At 41.1% G+C, this 24,792-nt stretch overlaps 1 protein-coding gene across 1 annotated transcript in view; it reads right to left on the reverse strand.

Annotated features, from left to right (window-relative positions):
* Window positions 1-4,729: 4,729 nt before the first annotated feature.
* The window catches only part of TMEM163 (transmembrane protein 163), an 84,834-nt gene continuing 64,771 nt past the window's right edge, over window positions 4,730-24,792 (reverse strand). The window contains exons 5-8 of the mRNA XM_033065094.2: window positions 23,250-23,346; window positions 10,172-10,283; window positions 6,832-6,973; window positions 4,730-5,884 (exon numbers count right to left, since the gene is read on the reverse strand). Of these exons, the coding sequence (XP_032920985.1) occupies window positions 5,824-5,884; window positions 6,832-6,973; window positions 10,172-10,283; window positions 23,250-23,346 (412 nt within the window). The 3' untranslated portion in view covers window positions 4,730-5,823. The remainder of the gene's footprint in view (window positions 5,885-6,831; window positions 6,974-10,171; window positions 10,284-23,249; window positions 23,347-24,792) is intronic.

Here is a 24,792-nt window from a genome sequence, read left to right on the forward strand (position 1 = left end):
AAACACTTGCATGTGGAACAAGGGCTCAGGTGTGAAGCTTTGGCCACGTGGGATTGGGATGTGTATCCAAGGCACTTGAGAGGTGCCACATGAAATCACCTTGGCAGCTCTGAATAAATACAAATATCCAGAGTGAAACTTCTCCAGGGGAGCTGTCAGGGTGTTTCAGTGGCACCCATTCTGCTGACAGGCCTTTTCTGCCCACCTCAGGATTTGTTAGCCCAGCCAAGACTGAGGGAGAGGCTCTCTGTTGTCAGCTGCTGGGAATGTGGAGAGGTTTTGGTGGAGCCATCCAAGAGTAATAGAGAGCAATTAATGCAGTGGAAAAAATAATAGTTAAAAAAGAAAAGAGAACAGCTCTTTATCTGTTAAAAAAATGTCAGTTTGTAGCTCAGTTGCTATGTATTAAAATTAAAAAAAGAAATAACACAACTACACTGGAGACAAGCAACAGCTCATTTTTCTCCAGCATTACCTTTTTCCAAGTTTTTTCTTTGTTGAGGCTTTGGTTTTTTATTTTTAATGTGGCCTCCCATAACTGAGTACTGTAGAATCAAAAGAGTACAGAAGTCATTAAATATCAGCTTGAGATGCCTTGAACTGTCCCTCTCCCAGTTAATGACACACACCCCAGTAAGCCAGAGCATAAATGAAGATGTCAAACAGATGGGAGAGGGTGTGTGAGGTGGGTTTGGATATCCACTTTGGCCATTCTCTTCACTGGGGAGTTCTGTGCACTGTGGCCACAGAGGGTGGTTTTTCCACTGAGCAGTGCTGCTGCAAGAGCCTTTTATGGCTGTTTCAGTGAGGAGAAGTATGTGAATATCCTTCACCACTTGCCCCTTTTTATCGTCCTTGGCATACTTCCCCTTGGACTAAATCGGGTGAAAATGTTGTTGGTTCTGTGTTGCTATTCAACATACCACAATTTCCAAATATTTCCTACCATCAAAATGAATTAGTGGAGGACACTGCTCATTCAGGCTCTTTTTCTGCTTATTTTTGGAAACATTTCCTTCCTGTTTCATTCCCTTAATTGTTGTTCAGCTTTGACATCTAAAAAGCTGAACAGACATCTGTAAAATGGTGAGCAGCTAGAGTTAGATGTGGGCTGTGTTGCAGTCACATAATGGAAAAAAAATCTATGAAAATTGGAACTTGGAATAAAAAATATGCCATGCAGCTGTATTGGAAAGCTCATTTGGGGGAGGTTAAATAATGAATACTTCAAGTCTCACATGCTTAGACTGGGTTTAGTCAAACTCCAGCTGGTAGAGTCCACAGATGGAAATGTTTTGCTGGGACTTCGTGCCATTCTCAAAACACTTCCCCTCAATGTGCAAGAGCTGGAGCACCCACTTTGCTGCTTCACACTCCCCTGTTTTGTGTTTATGCTTGTCAGGACTTATTATTTTATTTTATTGATTATAGAGATTGCATTTAGCTAAAATCTAGGTAGTAAATCACTGTAGCAAAAAACCCTGGGAACAGTTTGCACATACCAGACTTCAGCTGTTCTGTCTCACGTGTGTCCTGCTTTGCTTGGGGGTCCTTGCTCCTGCAGGACCTCAGGGAAGCACTGCCTGGCTGAAGACATCTGCTTCCTGCACCTTTGTGAGGAGAGACACATCAAAGCAAACCAGTGCTGGACAAAAATGCTGAGAGAGTAAAAACTCCAAAGAAAATGTACCGAGGTGAGAGCCTTTGGTGGCTCAGCAGGTAACAGCTGGTGCTTCCATGCTAAGACAGGGGATCTTGGAAGGGAAGCTGCCAAACCCCTGGAGACCCCCTTGGCTTTCATTCCCTCCCCAGCTCCACAGGAGGGTGGAATTGATGCGATCAGCCCAAGACCCCTGGCTGCTCTGGTACTTGAATTAATTGTGCTCTCACATTGCATAACCTGGTCCCACATGCCAGGCCACAGGAATGTGTTTTTGTGTGCTACTCCTGTGCAGTTCCTGGTCCTGGATTAGCACAGCCAGAGGTGCAGGGATGGGCTCTGTCACAGCTCCTCTCAGTGGCAGCACACCCAGCACAGGCAGAGAGGTGAGAAACCACTGCCAGCACAGCAAAACCCCTTGTGTGAAGCATCTACAAATGTGTGAATTCCAGGGATATTCTCTGCTCAAGGAGCTTCCTTAGATCTTCATATGACTGCCATTGTCAGGTTGGGAACAAACATTTCTGTTTTTTTATTAAGGATTAATAGATGGACTGAGTGACCTTGGGCTAGATGATCTTTAAAGATCTTTTCAACCCCGCACTAATCCTTGTCCCATGGCCTAGCATCTCTATGAGCTGGCCCACAAGAAAGGATGCCAGAAATGCCTTCACTTTTTCCCAGGCAGCTGGGATTGCAGAAATGCAAGTGGTGTTGGCAGTGGTGAGCACCTCTGTGGTACATTCCCAGCTGCAGGTGTACCTCCAGCTGAATTTGCCCACATCTGAGGAGCTTCTTGTCTGGGATCTTTGCTTCAGGTCCATTTTTGTATCATCATCAGGGAGCTTCTTTTGAGGCTCTCTTTCCACCATGGTTGGATGATGCTTATTTATGGTCTGCCTACTACAGCAAGAAGCAAAATGGAATAAATCAGCAGCAGATGTTAGTCTGGTGATATTTTAACAACAATCAAGATTCAAAAAAATCTGGCTTTTGGCTAGAAGTGAACATTACCATTTCCCATGCCTACCTGGTGTGTGTGGGTCATGGCTGGGGATTCAGATTGCAGCTGGTGTAATCCTGACAGAGTTTTTGATAGCTCCCTTCTCTGCTGAGCAATATGGCCAAATTCAAGGCACCTGCTCAGTGTCACAGTCACTTTCAGGGATTAACTTCAATCCTGAGCTTGGCCAGGCTTTAATAAGTGTCGGTTTGCAGCCTCATTCTGGCCAGTGCTGTTTCTTGTGTGAGCACTGAGGCTCCTTCCTCGTGCCCTGTGCACAACAAAGAGCCCTTGGCAGTGCTCAGGGCTGCTGTGATCACCAGGCAGGTTATTATGTTGGCCAGTGCCAAGTTTCAGGTGATTAGTCCAAGTGCTTTTGAGCTGCTGCAGCTTTTGAATAGTCCACCTTCACTTAGCCTGGCTGGAAGTACACTTGCCATCTCATAGTTGGAAAAAATTAACTGGCACTGACATTTAATAAAGCAAACTCGTACAGAAACTGTTCCCTGTGAGGGTGCTGGCTCGAGCAGTGTCACAGGAGATGGATGAGCAGTTATTTTCTCTGCTATTGTCACGTACCATGCAGAGTCTCCTTGGTGCCTGCTGGCTTTATCACCATTTCTGAGAATCATTTCTTCCTGGACTTTTTCAAGTAGCACAAGTATTTATGTTATTTTCTTGTATTTACCTGCTGATACCAGCAATTCTTTGAAGCATCTGTGGTAACTGAAAACTCTGCAAGTGCTTTAAACTAATCTGATAAGAGTATGATTAACTTGTTTAACCACATTTCCTTTTCAGATGTCTGTACTTAGAAACATCCTCAGAGCATTCCAGAGTTCCAGAAGGAAGTGTGAAACTTCATTGACTGAGTGTTTAACCTTCCTTTGTGCATGATCACATTTGTGCTCCTGTTTGCCCTCAGCATTTCAACAGAACTATTTAATGTTTGAGCTGGGTGTTGGTTTGAGTGTCCTGCATACTTTCAGTGGTTTAGGATTTGGTGTGGCAAAGGTTATATCAGGACTTCAGCCACCACCATGTCCCTTATCAGTTTTCTGCAGCACTGGGCTACAAACAAGCTGCTGGACTGCATAGTCCTGGGGAGCAGCACTTCTGGTAGCTCTCAAGTGTCATTCTCAAAACTAGCAATGGGACTGGAGTGGGAATAAAGCCCTCAGGGAGGTGGAAAAGGGTAAACAGTATTAAGAAAACTAAGAAACTTGTGAAATGTCTAATATTGCTAGGTTCAGGCCCTGGCTCTGTGATTGAGGCTGAAGATTCCTGACAAACACTGTTAATCAGTGAGGAAATATCAGCTCCACAGCTCAGTTCATGGAACTGGTGTGAGAGAAGAAAAGCAAAAATGTAAGACATTAAGGTATTGGGGTGGCATTTGGTATTTAAAAGTCCACCTGTGCTGAATACAGTGAGTGCTCCTACACTTCCCAGTCCCTCTGGAGTCCTTGCTGAATGCTCCTCTGAAGCAGCTCCTTTGTCACCTTACAGAGGGACATCATTCTGTGACAGCAAGGCACAAGCAGCATCAGCACTAACAGCACCACTTTGCATACAAACACTTACACAAACTTAATTGAGCCAAAAGATGTGAAAACAAACAGCAGCAGAACAAATTTCATTTTGCCATAAGGAATCCTACATCAAGGCATGTTCTCTTTACTGTCACTCTCAGATGGGTACTGCCAGGGAAACCACTGGGGGTCTCTTCCAGCACATATCAGTGGGAGTTGGTTTTACCAGAGATCCTTAAGGACCTGGGCAAGTCACAGAAGATGGGAAATACAGTTTTAGCAGCATACCTGTGAAAACAACACTGTACATCCCTCACTGACCAGTCAAACTGGACATCTACCCTCATATCTGTAGTTCTATTGTTTTGTACTAGAAATGGGCATGTCTAGCTACTCACCTACTTACCACAGTCTTATTTCAGACTCTACAGTGGTCTGTCTTATTTTTTATTTACCTGTGATAAATAGATGCAAGAATACTGATTCTCTGTTGAGAAAAGCGACCTGGAATACATAAAATAAAGAGAAAATGGCTATAGCCAGAGAATCCAGTTTAATAGGCTGCTATACAGGAAGACTTTGTTCTATGATACATTCTGGAAATAGTTTTCAAATGTTACTTACAGATACTGTATAAAATAGATACCAGTTTTATTGATTATACATCAAGAATCTTTGATCATTTAGTCTGCTATTAAGTAATATATAAGATGTGTGGTGGAAAGTGAGCAACACTTTACAGGACAATCTAAATCTAATAAATAGATCTGTATCTCACCATGAGATTGAGCCACTGCTGTGCCTTTGTCAGACTACAGAGCAACCACAACATCACACACGCTGGTACAGCTGCATATGGTAAAAAAGGAGATGAAAACCCCATTCCTTGAGCAGCTCCTCTTCCCTGCATGACTTTTTTGGCTTTGGTCTGTACAGTAATACTGTGTGTGCTTGTTGGGTCCATGCAAAGCATTGAACAGTGTCTCATTAAGAAAAAATAGACTTTAAATTGAAGAGGTATGGTTTCAGTTAATTTGGGTTGAAATGCAGTTTCTGCTCACAGAAAGGGCTGTACCTGCTCTTTCTGGGTGTCTATTTCAACAAGAGGGTGGAAGTAGCTACTTCAGTGTTTTAAGCAACACAGCTCTTGGTGTCCAGACTCTATGTAAGATACTCTTAGTTGAAGAGGTAAGCAAGGATTGTACTCCTGTTACAGCATGTGTTTGGGAAAATACAGTCCAGGGGAAAAAAATAAATCCAAAACTCAAATGTGAAACTGGCACTTCTTTACCCACAGGCTTACCACACCATTGAGAACACTTTCACTCTGGAATATACAACATGGCAGCTGGGTTCAAACTGAGAACTGCATGTTTTCTATTGTCACAGGAATCAATAGCATACTGGAAATAAATAAGAAAAAAAAAACCGAACCATAACGCTGCTGTTTGGCTGAATCACAAGCAGTGTGCACAATATGCCAGATTTACAGAGAGATTTCCCATTCAAACAAACTTCAACAGAAACAGACCACGGGGAAGCAAACTGCATATTCAGGAAAATGCCATTGGCACCACTTGCCAAGGATGCTGTGTGTTTACAGTCCTTGCAGGGAGAGGGCAGCACCTTCACTCGAACATCTCGTAGTGGCGTGTTTGCCTCACCCTGGGCACCATGTCGATGAGCAGCCTGCAGGGAGAGCACAGAGCATCAGGCACAGGACAGCCCCAGAGCTAAATACATAAATAGTCATGAATAAAAAAGAGCTCAGGTGGCATAACAGCTTTTACAGTTTTCCTGAGCAGTTAGTTTTACAGTGGAAATTGTGATCATACTGACCTATTTAACAGTGGTACTCCCTGTTAAAATGTTAATTGAATTTTCCAAGTTGACAAAAAAAAAATAAATAAAAAACAAACCCACAGCTTCCAGCTGAGGGCTGCCTGCAGCCTGGCCAAGGGCTGCTTCTCAACAGGCATCATTCCAACTGAGCTGCTCCATCTCCCACTTTCTCTTATGGCAGACATAAAGTGCAAAATTCGGGTTAGATTCCATGCAGTCAAGGGAAATTGTGGCAGCAATGAAGTGCATGGCAGAGCTTCATTTGATTTTTTATTGTTTCTGGTGTGAATCAAGAAAGCATCTTATAATTCAAGAGAAACAGAATCTGAAACATGAGCAGGAACCTTCAGTTCAGAAATTGCCAAAGGCAGAGCTGGGACAGAAATCAATAGCAAGATCCCTCTTTAAACCTGGGCACCTTTCCTGAAATCCAGACTTCCTTTGGCAAAGCAGAGCTCAGAAATGTGCCATAAATGCAAGGAGGACTGCTTTTATCCATCATTTGTGGTTATTTTTCAGATACTGTATTTCAGGTATACAAAAATCTACAATTGTTCTGATTTCTTTTTAAGCCCTGGTTGCTTTCCAGCTGATGTGGCAGGGGGGACACAGCCTTTTATAAACTTTTATAATCCTTTCCACACGCTCTGCTCCACATTTGGCTGCTAGTATAAAATATTCCAGGGACTGATTTCACTGGAATTACCTAAGCTTTTAAAAGCTACGAGCTCCTAGCCCTCAGGGCCAGCCCCTCTGCTGGACACAGAGCTCTGCCTCTCCCAGGGGATACTCACTTGATTCCATAGGCAGATATTGTGAGTCCAATTAACACTCCTATACTGCCATCCAGGTACCAGACAGAAGAATTGTGTTTAAACACTTCTGCACTAAGAAGGATGGAAAATCCCATTATTCCACCTACAAGAGAGTTGAAACCTAGAAGGGGGGAAAAAATAAAGGATGAAGGGCAGGAGCTCATGGAAAGGAAAATGGTTTTGCACAGTAACCTGTCAAAGACCCTCTTGGAGTTTTTATCCCATTCCATTTATTTATTTACATGCTTGGCACTACTGCTTAGAGCTGGAGACATTGCTGAAGACATACAGGATAATCCCAGTCATATTTTCCATTTATGCTTCAGTTATATCACAGCAGCTTTTTATCTACTATTTACAATTTTAATGAATACCCTTTTAGATTCCTTTTATTTTAACCCTTTATCTTTTTCTCCAAGACTTCCCTTCAGAATTCTCACAGAGCTTTCAGAAAAATCAATGCTCTTTTTCATTTAACTCCTGTTTGATTGATTATTGATTTGGGGTTTTTTAAGTCATACCTTGTGTTCTGTTTTTTTAACTCCAAGTTCCCTTTTTCTGATTTTTTTCCACAGTAACCCAAAATTAATTTGGTAGATCCATATACTATTTAACCCAGATAAAAAAATGAAATATCAAACTTGAAATATTCTGTATTTCTTGGTGAGTCAGCTCTAGCCAGCTGCTGCTTACAGGACATAGCCAAGTTTTTCCAATTCCCCATGACTCCCAACAATGATACACTGACACTTGTTCCTGAGTGTCTCCTTTGATCCACACCTCTCACATCCAGTCTTTGTCTGTTTATTCATTTATATTGCTAGCATATGTTGAAATTGTGTATATTGAGTCTATAAAGAATATAAAATAAAATATAAATTAATAATCAGACATTTAAACCAGTGTTACTTCCCCTGCTCCAGTTTAGTTCAGAATCCATCAGCACAACATGCAGAAGAATAAAACATTTTTATGTTGTTATTGGCTGATGGTCCCAAATTATTTAAAAGCTACTTGCAAAGGAAATTGTTTTCCCTTCCTGACTTCCTGCAGCCAAACCTTTCTTTGCTGATGTGGCAGGAAATCATGTAATGGCTGCAGGTATTAATCCAGACACTGCTCTAAGGCCAGCACAGGAAAAAACAGGTGGCTAAATCTGGGTAGGAAACAGGTACCTAAAACCTACAGGAAAGTTGGCTGACATCACTGACTGTCACAGAGCTGTCCTCTGAGATGTCACAAAATTCAAGGCAGGAAATGGCTATTTTTATTATCCAAAAGGCCAAGAGCTTTTGCCATAAACAAACTGTACAAATGACATTTTGCCTCATTAGGATTCATACATCTAGGCTTTAAAGAGATATTGCTGTTAAGCCCTATTCTAAAACAAAATTACTCTAAAAAACAATTGTTAATAGAGGTTGACATGCATAAAATTTGCTGGTCTGAAAATAAACCTATTTTTTAGGAAGAAAAATTCATGCTCCTTTTACTCAAAACAGTTTGTTGGTCTGGAGCCAGGGATCACAGGAGGTAAATTAGCAGGAAACAGAAAACACTAAAAAAAGATATGCAAGGGACTGCTAAATCTGTCTCAGCTGCTGAATCACATTGTCTCTTCCTGATCGTTAATAAATCAACTACATATGCAAATACATCTTGTGAAAGCAGATATTTAACCACACATGTTAAGATCAGCCTCCTACATTTTCTAAAGTAGTTCTAAAGGGGAGAAGAGAGATAAAAACCAGGCTGAGGTAATTGTATACTTTTTCCCTAATTTTTTTAATCAAAGAATGAGCAGTCTCCAGCTCAGAAGCAGTATCATTAGCACGAGGATGTAATTATGGGGAAAGAGATTTCTCTGTCATACAGGAGAACAATTCAGAGTTTAGGAATTTTCAGTTAATATTTTGCCTGAATAAACTGCTGTTTGAAAACTAAGCTACATTTTTTTAAAGGGAGGGTTCATCATTTGCCTGCCTAGGCAGAGTTCTGAAATGGCCAACGTGTCCCACTTCCACCCTGGCAGTGAAGGAAGTCAGACTCACTGGGCTGCAGTTCCCTGCATCCTTTCCAGAATCCTTTTTGCAGGCTGGAGATATTTTTGTTTTAAAATGTCTAGAGTGGCAGAGACCATTGGAAAGAATAAGATCTCTGAGCTGGAGGTCTGTTGGGAGAGAATCCCAAATGCAGGGAGGCAGTAGTTTAGTTGTAACCCACTTACTGCTATTCTGATGCCTTTTTTGCTGCTTTCAGATTTAAAATATAAATACTCATGAAGAATTTATAAGTGGGATGATAGAGATACTCATAATACTTGTTATCACACATCATCAGGAAAAAATTTAACTATGTTTAATTTGCTTAAAATAAAGAAAATTTTATGTATCTCTAGAGTAAGCTGAAAATTGAATTTCTTTCAAGTGATATCTTTAGCAAAGAGTAAAACAATTTAGGTACCACGACCCATGAATCATGAACACCCTACAGTGTCTGTTTACTGAGTATTTCAAACTACCCTGGCAGATAAAAACTGGGGGAGATTTGTAGGGGGCTGTGAAATTTCTGCCATCACTGTGGCCTCACCCATGCACATCCCTGGGATTTCTGAGGATTCAGAAGCTTGAGCTCTGTCAGTAAGAGGAATATCCAGGCCTGCTTTTAAAGCTTGGTTTTAAACCTACCTTTCAAACCAGAAGCAGTCAGGTGCTGCACACCTTGGCTGATGCAGTGGTGGCAGTGAGGAGTTCCAAGGATGCAGTGCAGGGGATTCTCCCTGTGCCAAACCCCAGCAGGGTCAGAGGAGGGCAGGGAAGGGTTTTGTTTCACACCTGCCCTGCTCCAGCAGCTCTGCTGAGTGGCAGGGAAAGCACTGTGGTGACAAATGACACCAAAGAGGGTGCCTGTGGATGCTGGTGATGATCCCTGCTCAAGGCAGGCAGTGTTCCTGCAGCACTTCATTCAGAACTTCCAGGATTTTAGCAGGCACAGGCAGTGAGGATGGAGGTGACTCAATATCCCCCTGCTGCAGCCTAACCTCTGACTAATACACCTCTAACCCATTATCTGCTCTCCCTCCAACTCTGTTATTGCTCACTGTGCACACATTCACTGCTTGGTTCCCACCAGACATTCCCATTTCAGCTGAGCTATCTGTGCTAGAGGCCAGTGGTGCCACAGACTGTTCTAGGGTTTGGGTTTGGGTTTTTTTCCCATTTTGCAATGGCTGGCTTATTGCAGTGTTCTTTCACAGCTGTCATCGTGCAGGGGTCCCTGGAAGAGTCTATAAAAGCAGCAGGATCAATGTCACACTCACCATCAGTTATCAGTGCTCTGCTTGTAAGGACCTTCCCCAGCATAAATTTGATTACTGCCAAGACGGTGCAAAGGATTCCACTTAGAACAGAGACACTGTACAGAAAATCATCCTGAAAAAAAAAGAGAAAAAAAAGAAGAAAAAGAAAAAAGTCAGACATTAGTATGTCTTCTGGTCTTGTCCCACCTATTAAATTACAAATGCCACTAATTACTGTGCAAATATTTGTGCTACTGAGAAACACAACCTGAGATCAAGATTTCCTACCTTCTGACTTCCACAACATCTGGTGCTTATTTTGCTGGTGTTGTCACCTGCAATTGCTTTTGCAGCCATAATTAATGACAGTTCCAATCAGCAAACTGTGAATTGACCCAGCCTCCTCAGAGTCAGGAGGTTTTATTTACCTGAGGCTGAATGCAGACTGCCAGGTCATCCAGTGCCTAATGCCAGCAGTAATGAAGTCCCTACAGACAGGAGGAAGGCTTGAAAAAAGAATCCTACTTACCAGACCAATATTGATTCTTAGTGTAAGAGAGAACCATTTAATGTTGTTTCTGATTCTGAGTATGCTTTGATTTTGTTTCATTTCCTTTTAAAAAAGTCTGGTTCAAGCTACATCCATAAAACTTGCTATGCTGATATGCAAAGTAAGGTTTAGCTTTTTCACAGAAAATTAATTTTTTCATGGACTTCCATTTCACAGAAACATTCTCATTGTTTAATTTGCACGTGAAACATGGGAGAGAGCTGTGTGTCAGTGCAGGGCAAAGAAGAGTTAGCTATTACTGATTAACACTCATCAGGAGCCCCCCAGCCCTTGCTGCTGGTTCCCAGCCTGCCTGCCACCTAACCACAGAGCTGTTAGATTTATTTATTTATTACTCTTGGTAGAAGCTTGAATTTAAGCTGTTGCAACACCAGTACAAATAAAGGAAATAGCAAGAATTCTTTTTTAATTTGTATCTGCAGGTCTAAGTGGGCCAGTGCCACTGGGACCCTGTTCCTGATTAAAACACTCCAGCAAAATCCCCTTGGTCCCAAATATTGTCATGATGATTCATCATCAGCTCTATCTCCATTGTTATTCTTTTAGCAGCAATTTGAAACCCAAAGAAATAAAAAAAAGTGGTTTAGGAAGATACTGGGAATTAGATTACTGGTATAAGGTATTCATATCCCTAAATAAATCATTCAATATTTTTATACAATTTTGTATGTTGTATAATTTTGAAAGTCTACTTCACTCACTCTCAATCATGAGCTCATTCTCTCTAGACCTGGTACAATAGTAACAGTATTAAGTATTAAGACAAAGTGCACTGAGGGGAAGAGAATAAAATAGAAGAAATGGAACACAGAACTCAAATACTGGCTAAAGGTAGGATAAAAAGCATTCACAAAGTTATTTTAACAGAACAACTGGAAAAAAATCCAGGCAATTTCCAAGTGCTAGGGAAGGACTAAGAAATAGTGGCAATATTTGGTGGCTTTCAGTCTAACAAGGAAAGCTGAGGGCCCTCAGAAGGTTTGAAACGACAACAAAACTTCAAAAGTCTGGATTTCTCCAGTGTCTCACTTGGCACAAGGACTCATTGCTCAATGAATTACCTGAGACTCTTCATTTCCCCATCACCCCAAAGACCCTCCCAAGACTCTGATTCCTCCCAGGCATCCCTGCCTCTTATCTTTGTCAGCAGCACAGCTGAATACTGCAGGTCCAGCAGAGGTGACAGAATAAATCACTTTGTTATTGACAGTTGTGTCCCTGTCAGTCTTGGGATGACAAAATGCAGTTTTCCTACACCTGTGAAATCCTTGGGAATGCACTGGAAAGCCATTACAAATTGACATAGTTTAGGAAAAAAAATCTATGGATCACAATATGAGATGCTTTGAAAATTATTCAAGAGATGCTCAAAATTCCAGTTATTGATTCAGAATCCTGAAAATGTTATGCCTTATCCCCTGTGCTATCATACCAGGTTTCAACCTCTTCATGGCACTTTATTTGGACTTTTTTTTTTTTTGGTTTTTTTTTCCCCTTGTCATGCCACAGATTTTTGAGGTGAATTCAGGGTTTTTCCTGTGCATGTCACTAAAATCACAGTATGTGGAAATGCATCTTGCTTGTTCTGCTATACAGTCATGATCAAAATGAGTCTAGCTACTCAACTGAAAACCAGGGATGACCTAAGTGTGATATAGATTTCTGAATAAAGTCATGAATTGCTGAACAGATTTTTAGGGAGGATACATATTCAGGATCTAGAAATTGTTCCTAAGTTTGCAGTTTTGTTTTTATTACACCAAATCACACAGGACAAGCTCATTTTATTGCTAATACCAATCCAACAATCATTGTTAAAGAGAAAACCTCACAAATCGAAGCTCCTTTGTTATCTCTGAAAAAAAGGGAAGAATCCAAAGAGCCCTGCTCTGAATGCACACGCCTCAGACAGATTTTCAGAGATGACATTCCCGGTTTTATCTCGAAGCAACACCCGAAGCAGCAGCTCCTGCTGTGTGCAGCTCCGACCAGGAGCCACCGGGAGGCGGCAGAACCCGCACCAACAAACCCAACAGGAAAAAACCTTTGAAACTCTCTTTTCTCAGTATTTCTCTGCGCTGTCTGGGGTCCAGGCATCCAGAGCTGGAAGATGAAGAGTGAGGTTCTTTGCTGCTACCAAGAAGCTCTTGTGGGTGCAGCAGATCAGCCCAAAGGGAGGATGCTCAGCAGCATGGACAACCTGAGCACGTGAGGATGAAAGGGAAACAGCTCCAAACATTGCCTTGGCACTGTTTTTCTGCCAAGAAGGTTTAGGGCAGCAGGACTCAATGAATTAGGTGAGGGAAGGCTGCTGTGGGCCAAGCATGGGCTGGAGCAGGTGTCCAGCCCTGGGACACACCAAACACTGCAGGGCCCTGGGCTGCAGAGGGTTAAACACGGCACCCTGAGCTGTGAAAGGATTCCCAACAAACCAACTCATCCTTTGGAGAGAGGCAGAAAAGAAAAGCCGTGATGGAGGTCTAAATTAATAAAATAAGCCGGGCCATCTGGCCCCACGTCCCTGCGGAGCCGCAGCCGTGCCCTCTCGGCAGCCCCTGCTCCCATCTGACAGCACCGAGCACACCCAGCCAGCCTCACCCCACCTGTCCTCCGTGTTATTCCAATCACAGCAGCAGCAAATTGTGGCACATGATAAAAAATTTAAATTCTGATCATTTCCGTGTGATAAAGGCTTCCCAGTGTGGTAAATAAAGCGCCTTCCTTTTCCATTTCTTCTCATCATATTCCCTCACTGCTACTGCACTGTACATGAGACCATAATTAAAGGACTTATATCTGATTAGGTGGCTTCATGTATAGAACAGCACTGTACATAAAGCAAGGTGCCCATCCTGGGTTGCCTTCTCTTCACACAGCACTTTAATAGCTGCAATGTCCCTACTTAACATGTATTTTATGCCAGGTTTTCTACTGTGGTTTTATGCTTTCTTTCTCAGAAGAAAGCTTTCCTAGGAATAAAATCTCTTCCTCTTTTACCGTTCCTAAGAAAGGAATAATAGAAGTCAGCAGGCAGCTTTCCTCCACTTTATCCAAATGCATTGTCCCCAGCTGTGCAGCTCAGAAGAGGGGCTTGCAAAATTGTCCCAACAGTTCTGTCCCTGCTTTCAAGGATTTCACCAAAAGAAGCAGTATTCTTACAGCTTAAGAAAAATTTTGTTGTTTTTTATGTTGCAACTTTGATCTCTTTCTGAATCTATTGTGTGAAGTAAAAAATAAAAAATTTCACAACGGATTCTTCAGTGTTTGGCTTATGAGGTAGAAATAACTCAATTCCCAGCCTAGTAATTAAGTTGCAGCAGATTTGAGTTCCCAATCTTTCCTTAGAATGCATATTGCTAATTCTGACCCTGAAATTTTGCCCTGATTTCATATATTATTTCTACCAGGTTCTCTCTGCCCACTCTCCTTTAGTTACAGTCCTTCCACTTCTGAGATGTAAAATGTTCTCATTTCACTGCATTGTACAGTGTGGAGTCAAAAGATATTCAGTGCTGTGGGAGGCAGCTCTGTTCTCCTTGGTCACTCATTCCACTGCAATCCCAGAACAAGCTGCTTCTCCCACCCCAGCAGCTGCAGCTTCCTTCCACTCCCCTGCCCTCCCCTTGGCTTCCTCTCTGAACCAGAAGTTCCTCCACACTCCTGCAGGAGCTGGGAATTACTGGTACTGCCTTTTTCCTGCCACTTTTTCCCTTTCCAGAGAACCTGGTGTCTCAGAGTGTTTTGCCTCTGCTCTGCTGAGCCTGGCTGCTCTTGGCTGAGGAGGTAGGGATGTGTTTCTGGAATGCTACAGATGGTGTTGGCAGGAGCGAAGTCATGGCTGGCCCAAACTGAACTGAGTTTGTGTTGTTAAATATTAATTTTGCCCATCTCTGCAACTCACCATCTGTCTCCTGGATCCCAGCAATGATCCTTCTTCAGTCCAGGTGATTGGTGACTGTCCTCCCCAGCACCTGCCAGGTTCTGCTCCCACCCTGCTGCCCCATCCCTACCTGCACATGCTCTTCCAGCTCCCCCAGCAGCTGCCAAGGCATCTGGGCACACTGGGATCACTAAAAGCCCCTCTGTAGAGCATGTTACTCAGTCAGAAAGAACTCCCTCTTCTCCTCCTGAAGGATTATGTTATGATATAGAGAGCAACAGAGATGTTTCTAATACAAACATTTTTTTAAAAGTCAAAATCTCTACCACACTTTCTCCCAAGTAATAAATAGTTTATATAATCAGTCTAAAGGGAGCTCCTGGGAAGTCAGAGGGTCTCTCTCACTAGCAAACTTCAAAAGGGATGAGCTTTAATTGCACTTCACTGTCAGAAAACAAACCAACAGCCCAGTCTCTGACTCAAGCAGGAGACAGTCTCTTCACATAGAGATGCAAAGATCTATTATTAGGAACAACAAAAAAAATTCTTATGAATGTTTAAACTTGTCTTTGGTGTGACAAAGCAATTCCACAGCACAGAATGCTTTTTCAAGAAACAGATAACAAAGGCAGGGTGTGCTCAATGCCCTGGCAAGGCACAGGGTCCAGGAACCAAGGGACTGGAGGCTGCAGGGACTCTCTTAGGTGAACTTAGGGCTCCTTAACTATTAGATCAGTCATGCTTCCCCTTCTCCCAGAATTCATCCACATTGTTTTAACACCAAAGTTATGAAGCATAAATTAAAATTGTGTTTGTCCACCCTCAGAAGAGTGAGACTGATTTTTCTGATGAGCAGGGAGCTGAGACCAGCAATGCATTCCACACCAGCCACCAGATTTTCTTTCTCATCATCATGTGGTAAAATCTGGAAATGAGACTTTCCACCTGAGCAAAATTGATGTGCAGCTGATACATTTGCCCTATCTTCAAGTATCCACAACATTCTCAACTACCTGCAAGAAGCACATGTGTTTTAGCCAAACTCCAAACCATGCATAGAAATAACAATTATAAAGCAGGATTCTAATGTATAATTAATGTATATGATGCTTTGATTTGAAATGGAAAGCAATAAATTATATATGAGGTTTAGAAATGTATTGGGAAACATGTATAAGAACATATGTGTATATAATCATCAGTGTTATTTGTTATGTTGCTACTGACCTATAATTCAACTGCTGACATTGTTGAATATATGTTTGTGGTATATTTATTTTAAACTATTAAACCAATAAATCAATTAGAACTGACAAAGCTACATTGTGCCACCCCTACCTTCCTTTTTGAGCTGTAATCAGTAACTTACAATAGAATAACATATGGCCTAATTTTTCAAGAGATTTCATTTATAAAAGCATTGGAGGCACCACATGAGGTGGGCTGCACGTCCTTCATACACAAACTGATTACATCTTTCCTTTGTTCTGCAGGAAATGTCACAAATATGGCATGATGCTTGCTTACTCTTGCAAAAAAGTGTCCTTTGCCATACTAATGAGGACAAATGCCAAACTGCATTGACATTACATGTGTTATACTATTACCCAGGGAAATGCAAGCAGTAACTGCATAGTAAATGGATATTGATTTACAACCCCAGGTGAAATGAAAACAGTCTTTCTCAGTGGGTTGGGTATTTTGAGCCTTCTTTAAAAAACAAGAAAAGGTCTGCAAATGCTTTGTGGCAACAGTCAAAATAAAGCACATCATTCACATCTAAATTATATTTGTACTGCCCAAGAATGTCTAGTAATTGACATGATGAAGGTAGAGGGGCAAATGATGAAGGTTTTTTATCACAGAGCTGGCAAGCACTAACAGCAGCAAATGCAAACACAAAACAATGCTCAAAAGCTGCACTCAAGGATTTTTAGATTCCTTTCTCAACATATTAATAAAATGTCAAAAATCAGTAAAATTTACACAAAAATCCAAGTATGATGTCATCAACAGTATGCAAAGTCACTATTCCTTCTTATTTGTAGTGAAATGTGTGTGCACCAAGTCCTCAGGGACAGCACTGGCTGTGGATATTGCTCTCTGAAACATCAATAAAGCAATGGTAATTCCTCCCCCTACTGGGAATTATCTTATTATGGTTAACACAGGTTGGAGAACAAATGCTGAAAGTAACAATAAGGGAAATACTCTGAATCTCATAGCTAGGGGAAAGGGAACCTCAGTAAATTATCTCTGAGCCAACAAGAAATGATTCTATTTTAGGTTCAACGCTCATCATTGTAGAAAAAAAACCCGGCCTAAATTACATGATCTGAGAAATATTCATTTTAAATTAACCTGAAGGGTAAACAAAAATGAAGACTTTCTCTTCCAAATGTCAATTACTAATTAGCTTTTTAATTCAGGTGTATTGAATGGGAGCTAAAATTATCAGAAATTTTAATTCCAAACACTCCAGAAAGAAGAGCAGCTGGCCTACTTCATCTAACACTTTCAGCAAGTGCTGGAACAAAGGGAAAAAAGAAAAAGAGGGAGAGGGAGCAAAAAGTCAAAGATCTGGATGATGAAAAATATTTCTTTAGGGATCAATGATATGAAGCCAAAGTAATAACTGCAGCATGCCATGTTGAAGCAGACCCATACAGAATAAATATTCCCAGATAAATAAAAAAATTCCCAGCTATATAAAAAATAGGACAAGAACACAGAAAGAACTGGAATTTGCAGCTGTAATGTTCCCACATATTAATGGCACATCCCTGTCTGCTGTATGAAACTTTGGATTTTTTAATTTTTCCATATTTTTGAGTTTGATTGTGTCACTGAAAAATCCTGGGAAGGGCTGGGGGCAGGGTGTGGGCTCTAAACAGCTCCTATAAGGAATCTTATCCAAAAGCCAAAGCATTCTAGAGATGCAAGACTAGGAGAGGAACAGCAAGATTTCCTTCCAAACCAACAGGCTCCAAGGCAAGTGGAAAATGCCATCACATCTCTAAATTCTCAGAATGAGGAAGCTTTAATTAAAAATATTTTCAGGCAAGTGAGAATGGAGGTCATGGCTCCATAAAGCGACTGGCGCATACGTGTTGGTGCAGGCAGAAATTGTCTCCACTCCCACACCCAAATTTGCCTCCAAAGGAAAAGGAAGCATCTCCACAAATCCAAAGTGAGGCTACATGGCAGACAAATCCCTTCTGGAAGTGAAAACTCTATTCTGCTCATTTACTCCTCCCTCCAAGAATCAGAGACCCGTCATAGGTCATTTAATGGCCACAAAATTATGTAAAATTCTTCAAAAATGTGTGAGAAAAAAAGATCCATTCCACTTCTCACTGCATATATTCAATACTGGCATTTTCCAGCCCTCTTGGACAAACAGATCCCTTCAGTTGCAATATTTCTACTACATCTACTTTATTGTCAACCCTGAAATTCATGACTTCATTAAATAATTCATTCATACACCATTTTATGGATCATTGTTGAAGAACACTGCTCTACATCACAAACACCAAAAACATTGGCACAAGGGATTGTGTTTTGAGGATTAATATAAAAATGAACTTTTCCCCACAGTTAAGAGATGTATAATTAATACAAATACAGAATTATATTGCATGTGCATAATTAATTGTCTGGGCAACTCTCCTGACACAGAATATCATTTTTCAGGGCAGGCTTCTTTTTAATTATAATAGAAATATAAAGTCTTGTGCAAAGAGAAAACCCTAAGTTTACCTAATAATGACAATTTCTGGACTTGCTGCTAACTGCAGGAAATGCAATCTACAGTTAAAGTTCTTTAAAAATATCAATTCAGTGCTAAACAGAAATTTGCAAAAATGAACATATTGCATAAATCCCTGGTGACCCTTACCCTTTGAATTCTGTGGGTTCTCTAGGCTTCCTCATCTAAAGATAGAGACAAAATTTAAAAGAAAGGCATGAAGAAAGCCACTGAAGATCAAATTTGGGCCTTTTGGGCCAGTAGGTCATGGTTGCTGTTGCATGTAAGTCAAAATGTTGCAAAGTCAAAATTCCAGACAAACACTGATCATTAAACTCATCCAAGCTATTTTAAACTAATTAATCTACCTAGACATTCATATCCTGTCTTACAGGCTATGCCAAAGTTAGCTACAGTCCTTGGCATACCAGGCTAGGGAATCAAAAGGAGAAATACACTATTTCTGTGTTTCCCAAGGTTTTGAGACATTCAAAAGAATTACAAAATCACTGCTGAAAGCTTGTGTTGTGACATAACACTACCTATTGTTTAATTTTGCTCGAGTCACAGCAAGAGGTAAAACCAACAAGAAGCAGAAAAGGAAGGGAGAAGCAATATCAAGAAATACAGAAAGTCAGGAGCTCTAATTGTCCTCCCTCCTCTGCCAGTGCACATCAGGAGTACTGTCATTCACAGGATTTCAACAAAATTACACTCAGCATGGAATAAAAGAGAATTCAAATGGGTGACTGGAAAACATCTGACTGAGCTAACCAAGAGTTCCTGCCTTGTAAATTGAGCAGCACCTCTCTGCAGTCTAACAAGATTCTGTGACATTTAAGCCCCTCACAGAATGGGCAAGTCAAGGTGGAAATGCCATTAATGTGCAGTAAATCTGTCATTCTATTCCTGGTTCTCTGAATCCTGCTGAGGATTGCCAGACCTGCACCTGAAATCATCATATGAAATGCCAATAATACAGAAGCCTCCTGTTTCTAAGCATCTGTGTAAGTAAAAGAATATATGTTCAAAACATTTGGAAAAGTACTTCAAATTATTTCTTAATCATATTATTTTAAAATTTTCTCCTACTGCTAGTATTTTCATAAAAGCAATTCTTGTAAGATTCACTTTAAGGACAACAGTATCTAAATATCAAAGAATTCATAAAACCTTTCCAATTTTTTTTTTACTATGGGCATATTAAGAACTGACAGATACATAACTAGTGTATCTCATACACCATAAGGAATACAGTGAACTTATGAACTTCCTATAATTGATACAGAATTTTTCAAAAGTTTCTGACTCTCCTTTTAGGATTTTAGTCATGGTTCTCTACAATTAGCAAGCAGATTAGCCACTCTGCCTAATTTTTAAAATTAAACTTGTCTGTATCATACTATTTTCTCCAAAACTTCTGCAATTTAAAATGAACTCAGAGAAATTATTACAAGGTTCCTGAAGTTTACCAGAAATTAAGACATAAAGAGAGACTTCATAGCTCTGAGAACAACGCAGTCAGTCATGTTGCTTAGCATAATTATTATCATTAAGTTAATCTTGAATCCCCCACGTAGAGCAGTGCATTCCAAACCATCTCCATTTGCAGGGCTGACAGTGTCAACTTTGTGTTCAGCATCTGAATACCAAGAGCAACATTTTCCAGTTGGGTTTTTGCCTCATTATCTCCCTTAAGATTAAAGTCACACAGCTAAAATTTCACAAGATGCTTTAAAAATTACCCATATCTTCAATGACCTTTGCTGCAGTAAAGAGCAATAAGGATGTAAACTGTACCAAAAAAATCATCTGACTCTGACTCACATGTGAAACTTCTGTTGAGGCACAGATCCTCTTGATCTAGTGCTGAGCTCTTCACTCCACCCCAGTGTTATCCCAGTTTGGGACACCAGTGCAGTCACACTACCTTTCCTTGGTCTTAATGTCATGTTTTTGCTCACACCACGAGGATTATTCCCTGGTCCCAGAACAGCAAGTTCATATCAAATCCCAGTAACACAGATATCACCACCAGAAAATATTTTCAGGTCACTGTTTTGAGGCAGAACTTGTTACTTCACTGCTATGCAAAAAAACTATTAATAGAAAAGAGTGTTCTGTTATTTTTTCCAGATATATATCCATACACTAAAACCAAATTACTTGGTAAGACACTACAGAAATTAGTATCATTAGCAATTAGTTCATCAGTGGCCTACAAGAAGTAGAAGACAGCACCCTGGATAAAGGAGCAGAGGCAGAAACTTCTGCCTCCTACTGATATAATTTGAGAAGATTTCTTCTCTTCTTAGATGCTGATAATATGGCCTGGGCAAGTGCAGGTTTGCTGGGAACACAATCCAAGACCCAAACCACTAAGAATGATTATTTCTGCCTGGAGCAGCTAAGGGAGCAACAAGGAAGCTGAAAATCACAGTCAGGCACAGCTAGGGCAACTGGAAAGGTTTCTATTCAACAGCATCCTGTTCCCCCAATTATTTTTAATGTTGGCAACCCTTAGGCATTATACCTCAGTGGCCATGACTTGCAGCAGTGGTGCTGTCCTCTGAGCCTTCCCATTATTCACTGCTATTCTGAGTTTGCACAGAGATATTTCACCTGTCACACAACCCTTGCTGGATCAGTTTCCCACAGGGAGATGGGAAAGGCTTTGAAATTAAAATCCTTGCCATGTCATTTAAGAGACATTGAACAGAAGAGCCATCTCTTTTCATCCCATGCTCCAACCTACATTCCAGGCAGAATTACCAGGCATGAAAATCCTGTGTGGGTGTGGCTTTTACCCTGCCACCAGCCATCCACAGCCTGTGCCTTCCCAGACACATCCTTCAAACTGTTGGTAGTTCCTGAGTGCCTAAATGAGTGAGAACAATCACAGGAGGAAGATTATCCATCAGTATCCCCATACTGTGTCAATTGTAAGCAGTATCCACTCTAAATTCTTCCTACTTGGCACAGGTTTAGCACATGAAACTGAATCCAAGGCAGCCTGTGACTAAAGTTTGTAAAAAACATTCTTATAGGACACTGAAAATGTAATGGGATCTTCTCTTCAGGGATGCCTTTCTGTAGGTCTGATTCCATATTTTTTTCCATATTTTTGCATTTAAAAACATTAAAAATCAGGAAGTACAATATTCCTGCAAATCATAAAAGACATTCACAATACAAATATGAGACATTTCCCCCCATGTCAGAAATAGAGCCCTCTCCTTTAATTTTTTGTTCCTACTGATAGAATTATTAGAGCATTTGCCCGCAATGGATTAGACTGAGATATCCAAGTCAATCTCATATACACTACCAGAAGTTCACCAAAATGAGTGTTTTAATTATGGTTGTATCCTCCCTTTTCCCTTCTCCTTCACTGAGTCAGGACTATATATTTCATTTTCTCACTAAACAGAAGTCAAACTGTTTGGGTACAGAGAAGTTAAATTGCTGACCATCACAGCAGGGTCACCCCTCACCTTTGCCTGCCTCCTCTTCAGCCTCACTGGCACATGCCCCATGCTCACTCCCCAACCCAGTTCTGTCAGAATGTTTTGGTGGGGTTTAAGTGAAAGTGTTTGAGCTAACCCAGATCATTTTGACAGAACCAGGCTGGTGAACTCCATGTGCTGCAATGCTGGCAAAGCTGAGGAGGCAGTAAATGATGAAGACTGGAAAAGAGGGCAAGCAAAATGCAAAGAGAACATGAATCACCTGCAGTCAAACAATGCACCTGGCTGGGATTCAGTAATGTGCTAATTCAGGGGCTGTGCTACTCATCTTCACCCAGATTTCCATAAAATACTGAAAATAAGCTTCTGGAATTGCCCAGCTTCTTGCAAGTTTCCATGAGAACACAGGATCCAGTAGGTCATCTGCACTGCTGACAGTGGGTAACAGATGGAATTCCATTTTTTATTTTCCAGCTCTGCCTCCATCTCCTGGTTGAAAGGAAGGAGTTTTGGTTTCTGTGTGGTGCTGTGTTGAGAATGGCACTTGGCAGGGTGAATCCTCAATGTGAAAGGCTGAACACACAACCAGACCAAACCACAAAGGCTGAAGACAAAGCTCTGAGTCAGGTTGTGCAAACAACTACTGAACTGAAGCCTCGTTTTATCTGAGCAAATTAGGAAGAGTCTTGTGGGAGTGGAAACACTACCAAATAGTTTCCCCAGTGAGCAGCTTGTTAAGATGAGTAAAAGTTAATAGCCAGTACTGAAAGGAAGCAAGCAGGACAGGCCAGAGCAGAGCTGAGAGAAAGGCCACTGGGGAGAGCTGCTCTGCAGGCCAGGTAGGGGCTGCTTTCACAGCCAAAAGAAAGCAGAGAGCAGGAGAAAAGCCCTTTGTGATGCTCCATGTGAGACAGCCTAAAAGCCAGCCCTTTCACCCAGCATGGTCCCTCACCTGTTTCATCCCTGCCACACATACATGGCTCTGGAGTTGGAGGCAAGAGCTGGAAGACATTAAAATATAATCCAAAAATATATTTTTTTCATGCTGAAAATAAAATACTGAAGCCATTGGAGTAGTAAACTGCGGAAACATTCTTCTCATAAAATTCTTGCACATTCATTAAGCCCAGAGAGTCTTCCTCTCTGTAAGTGAATTTCCACAGTGCTGTGTAGAAGCTTTAAAAGGTTACACCAAGAGAGATTTGGGGTTACACCTATAAAAACCCATAATTAAAATTCAGAAGTAGACTAGACTCCATCACATAAAAGTTACTGCTGGAAGACCAGGGCCAGTATGTGCAGCCAGGCAGGAAATGCACCTGCTAGAGCTTCACAAAGCTCAGTGGGGCTGCTGAAAGGAGACCCTGGCATTTCTCCCCTGGCAGGGCAGGGAATAAAGAGAACATTTAAAAGAACAGGAATCACCTTACCACTTCTGGAAGCACCCTCTTCGCAAGATCGTGGATGGCTTTGATCACAATACATATAGATGACAGGAGGAATATGACACCCAAGATAACACAAGCCCTGGGGAAAAAAAATAGAGACAGATGCCAAGAAATGTTAAGAAAATATTTGAAGTTGCCAACTCTTCCAGGGTAATAGAGGGTGAGAGAATATTAATAATAAAAAAAAGTCTCAAGGAGCTAAAGATAGAGGCTTAAATTAAAGAACAGAATGAAACATCCAGCTCCCCCCACTTTCTTAAAACCTGGATTATGTATGAGAAAACAGGGCATACCAGATGATGTTTCTTTCTCTGATGTTTCAGAGAGAAAGACCAGCCACTTCTGCTCCTAATGATTTATCACAGAGTCCTCTAGAGAAGCACTGCTTCTCTGTGTTTGTTTGTTTTGCTAGGATCTCCCATTAGAAATAATGAACTTCATTCTCTTTAGCAAGCCAGCAGAGATATTTGGTAAATGTGGTCAGTAGCATAGCAGAACCTGGAACAGCTGTTTCCTCCCCTTCTTTTCCCAATCAGGCATGACATAACTCAGGAACTGGCCCACAAAAGCTGGCTGACTTCCCTAAGGCCACTTGCTGAGCCAGTGACAGCTTGACATAAAATACGAGAACTTCCTGCAAGGATATGCTGACATTTCATCTGAAAGCCATTCTGAAAGACAGAACCACCCCCAACAGATTTAAACCAGCCCCAAATCTGTGATCTGGGAACTGTGGATCACATTTCCTATGGCCATACACACCACTGGATGCCTGTTGAATGCACCATCCCTTTCCCTCAGCACACCTTTGATTCCCTGCACACTGGCTGGATTTTGTTCCCACATAAATCAGAGTTTGGGGTAATCTTTGTGAACTTGCCAACCACTCAAGTCTAACAGCAGGTATTTTGCATATTTGCCAGCAGATACACAACAACTTCAGCAACTTTGATCTGTTTCTCTTATTCTCCAGCTCAGTTTTACTGTGGCAAACGAATTCCCATCCACCTACTTACCCAGAAATAGCTAAAGTAGATAGAAGAAAAGGAAGATGATAACAACAGTGACAAGGGTATTAATAGCAGACAGAAATGCAGTCTGGGGTTTGAATCAGCATTCAGCACTCATATTTAGCAAGCCTAACTTCTCCTTTATATGCTGGCTTTTGGAATCCACAGCCATGCAAAATTCATGAGTATAGTACTTTAAGCAAAAAAATACATGTTTTTTTGGCTTCTTGAGTGTCTTTATTTATCTGCAAAACCACTAAAACACAACACTGCACAGTGTCTTCTTTTAATATCATTTGCTAGAAAGAAATAAGTTCAAACTAGACTGCAAATCATGCAAAATTCAACTACAAATGTAAAAACAACAAACCTCTAAAAATTAATCTGAGAAACCGTAGTACATAATAAACAAGTTTCAATTGCTTATTCTAAGCATGCTCTACTTTCAGTGTGCTAGACCACAAAAATTTTAATACAAGCCAGCTCACTTCCATCTGCTAACAATCACTGCTGTG

This window comes from Catharus ustulatus, chromosome 7 (genome assembly GCF_009819885.2).
Source record: "Catharus ustulatus isolate bCatUst1 chromosome 7, bCatUst1.pri.v2, whole genome shotgun sequence".
Taxonomy (NCBI): domain Eukaryota; kingdom Metazoa; phylum Chordata; class Aves; order Passeriformes; family Turdidae; genus Catharus; species Catharus ustulatus.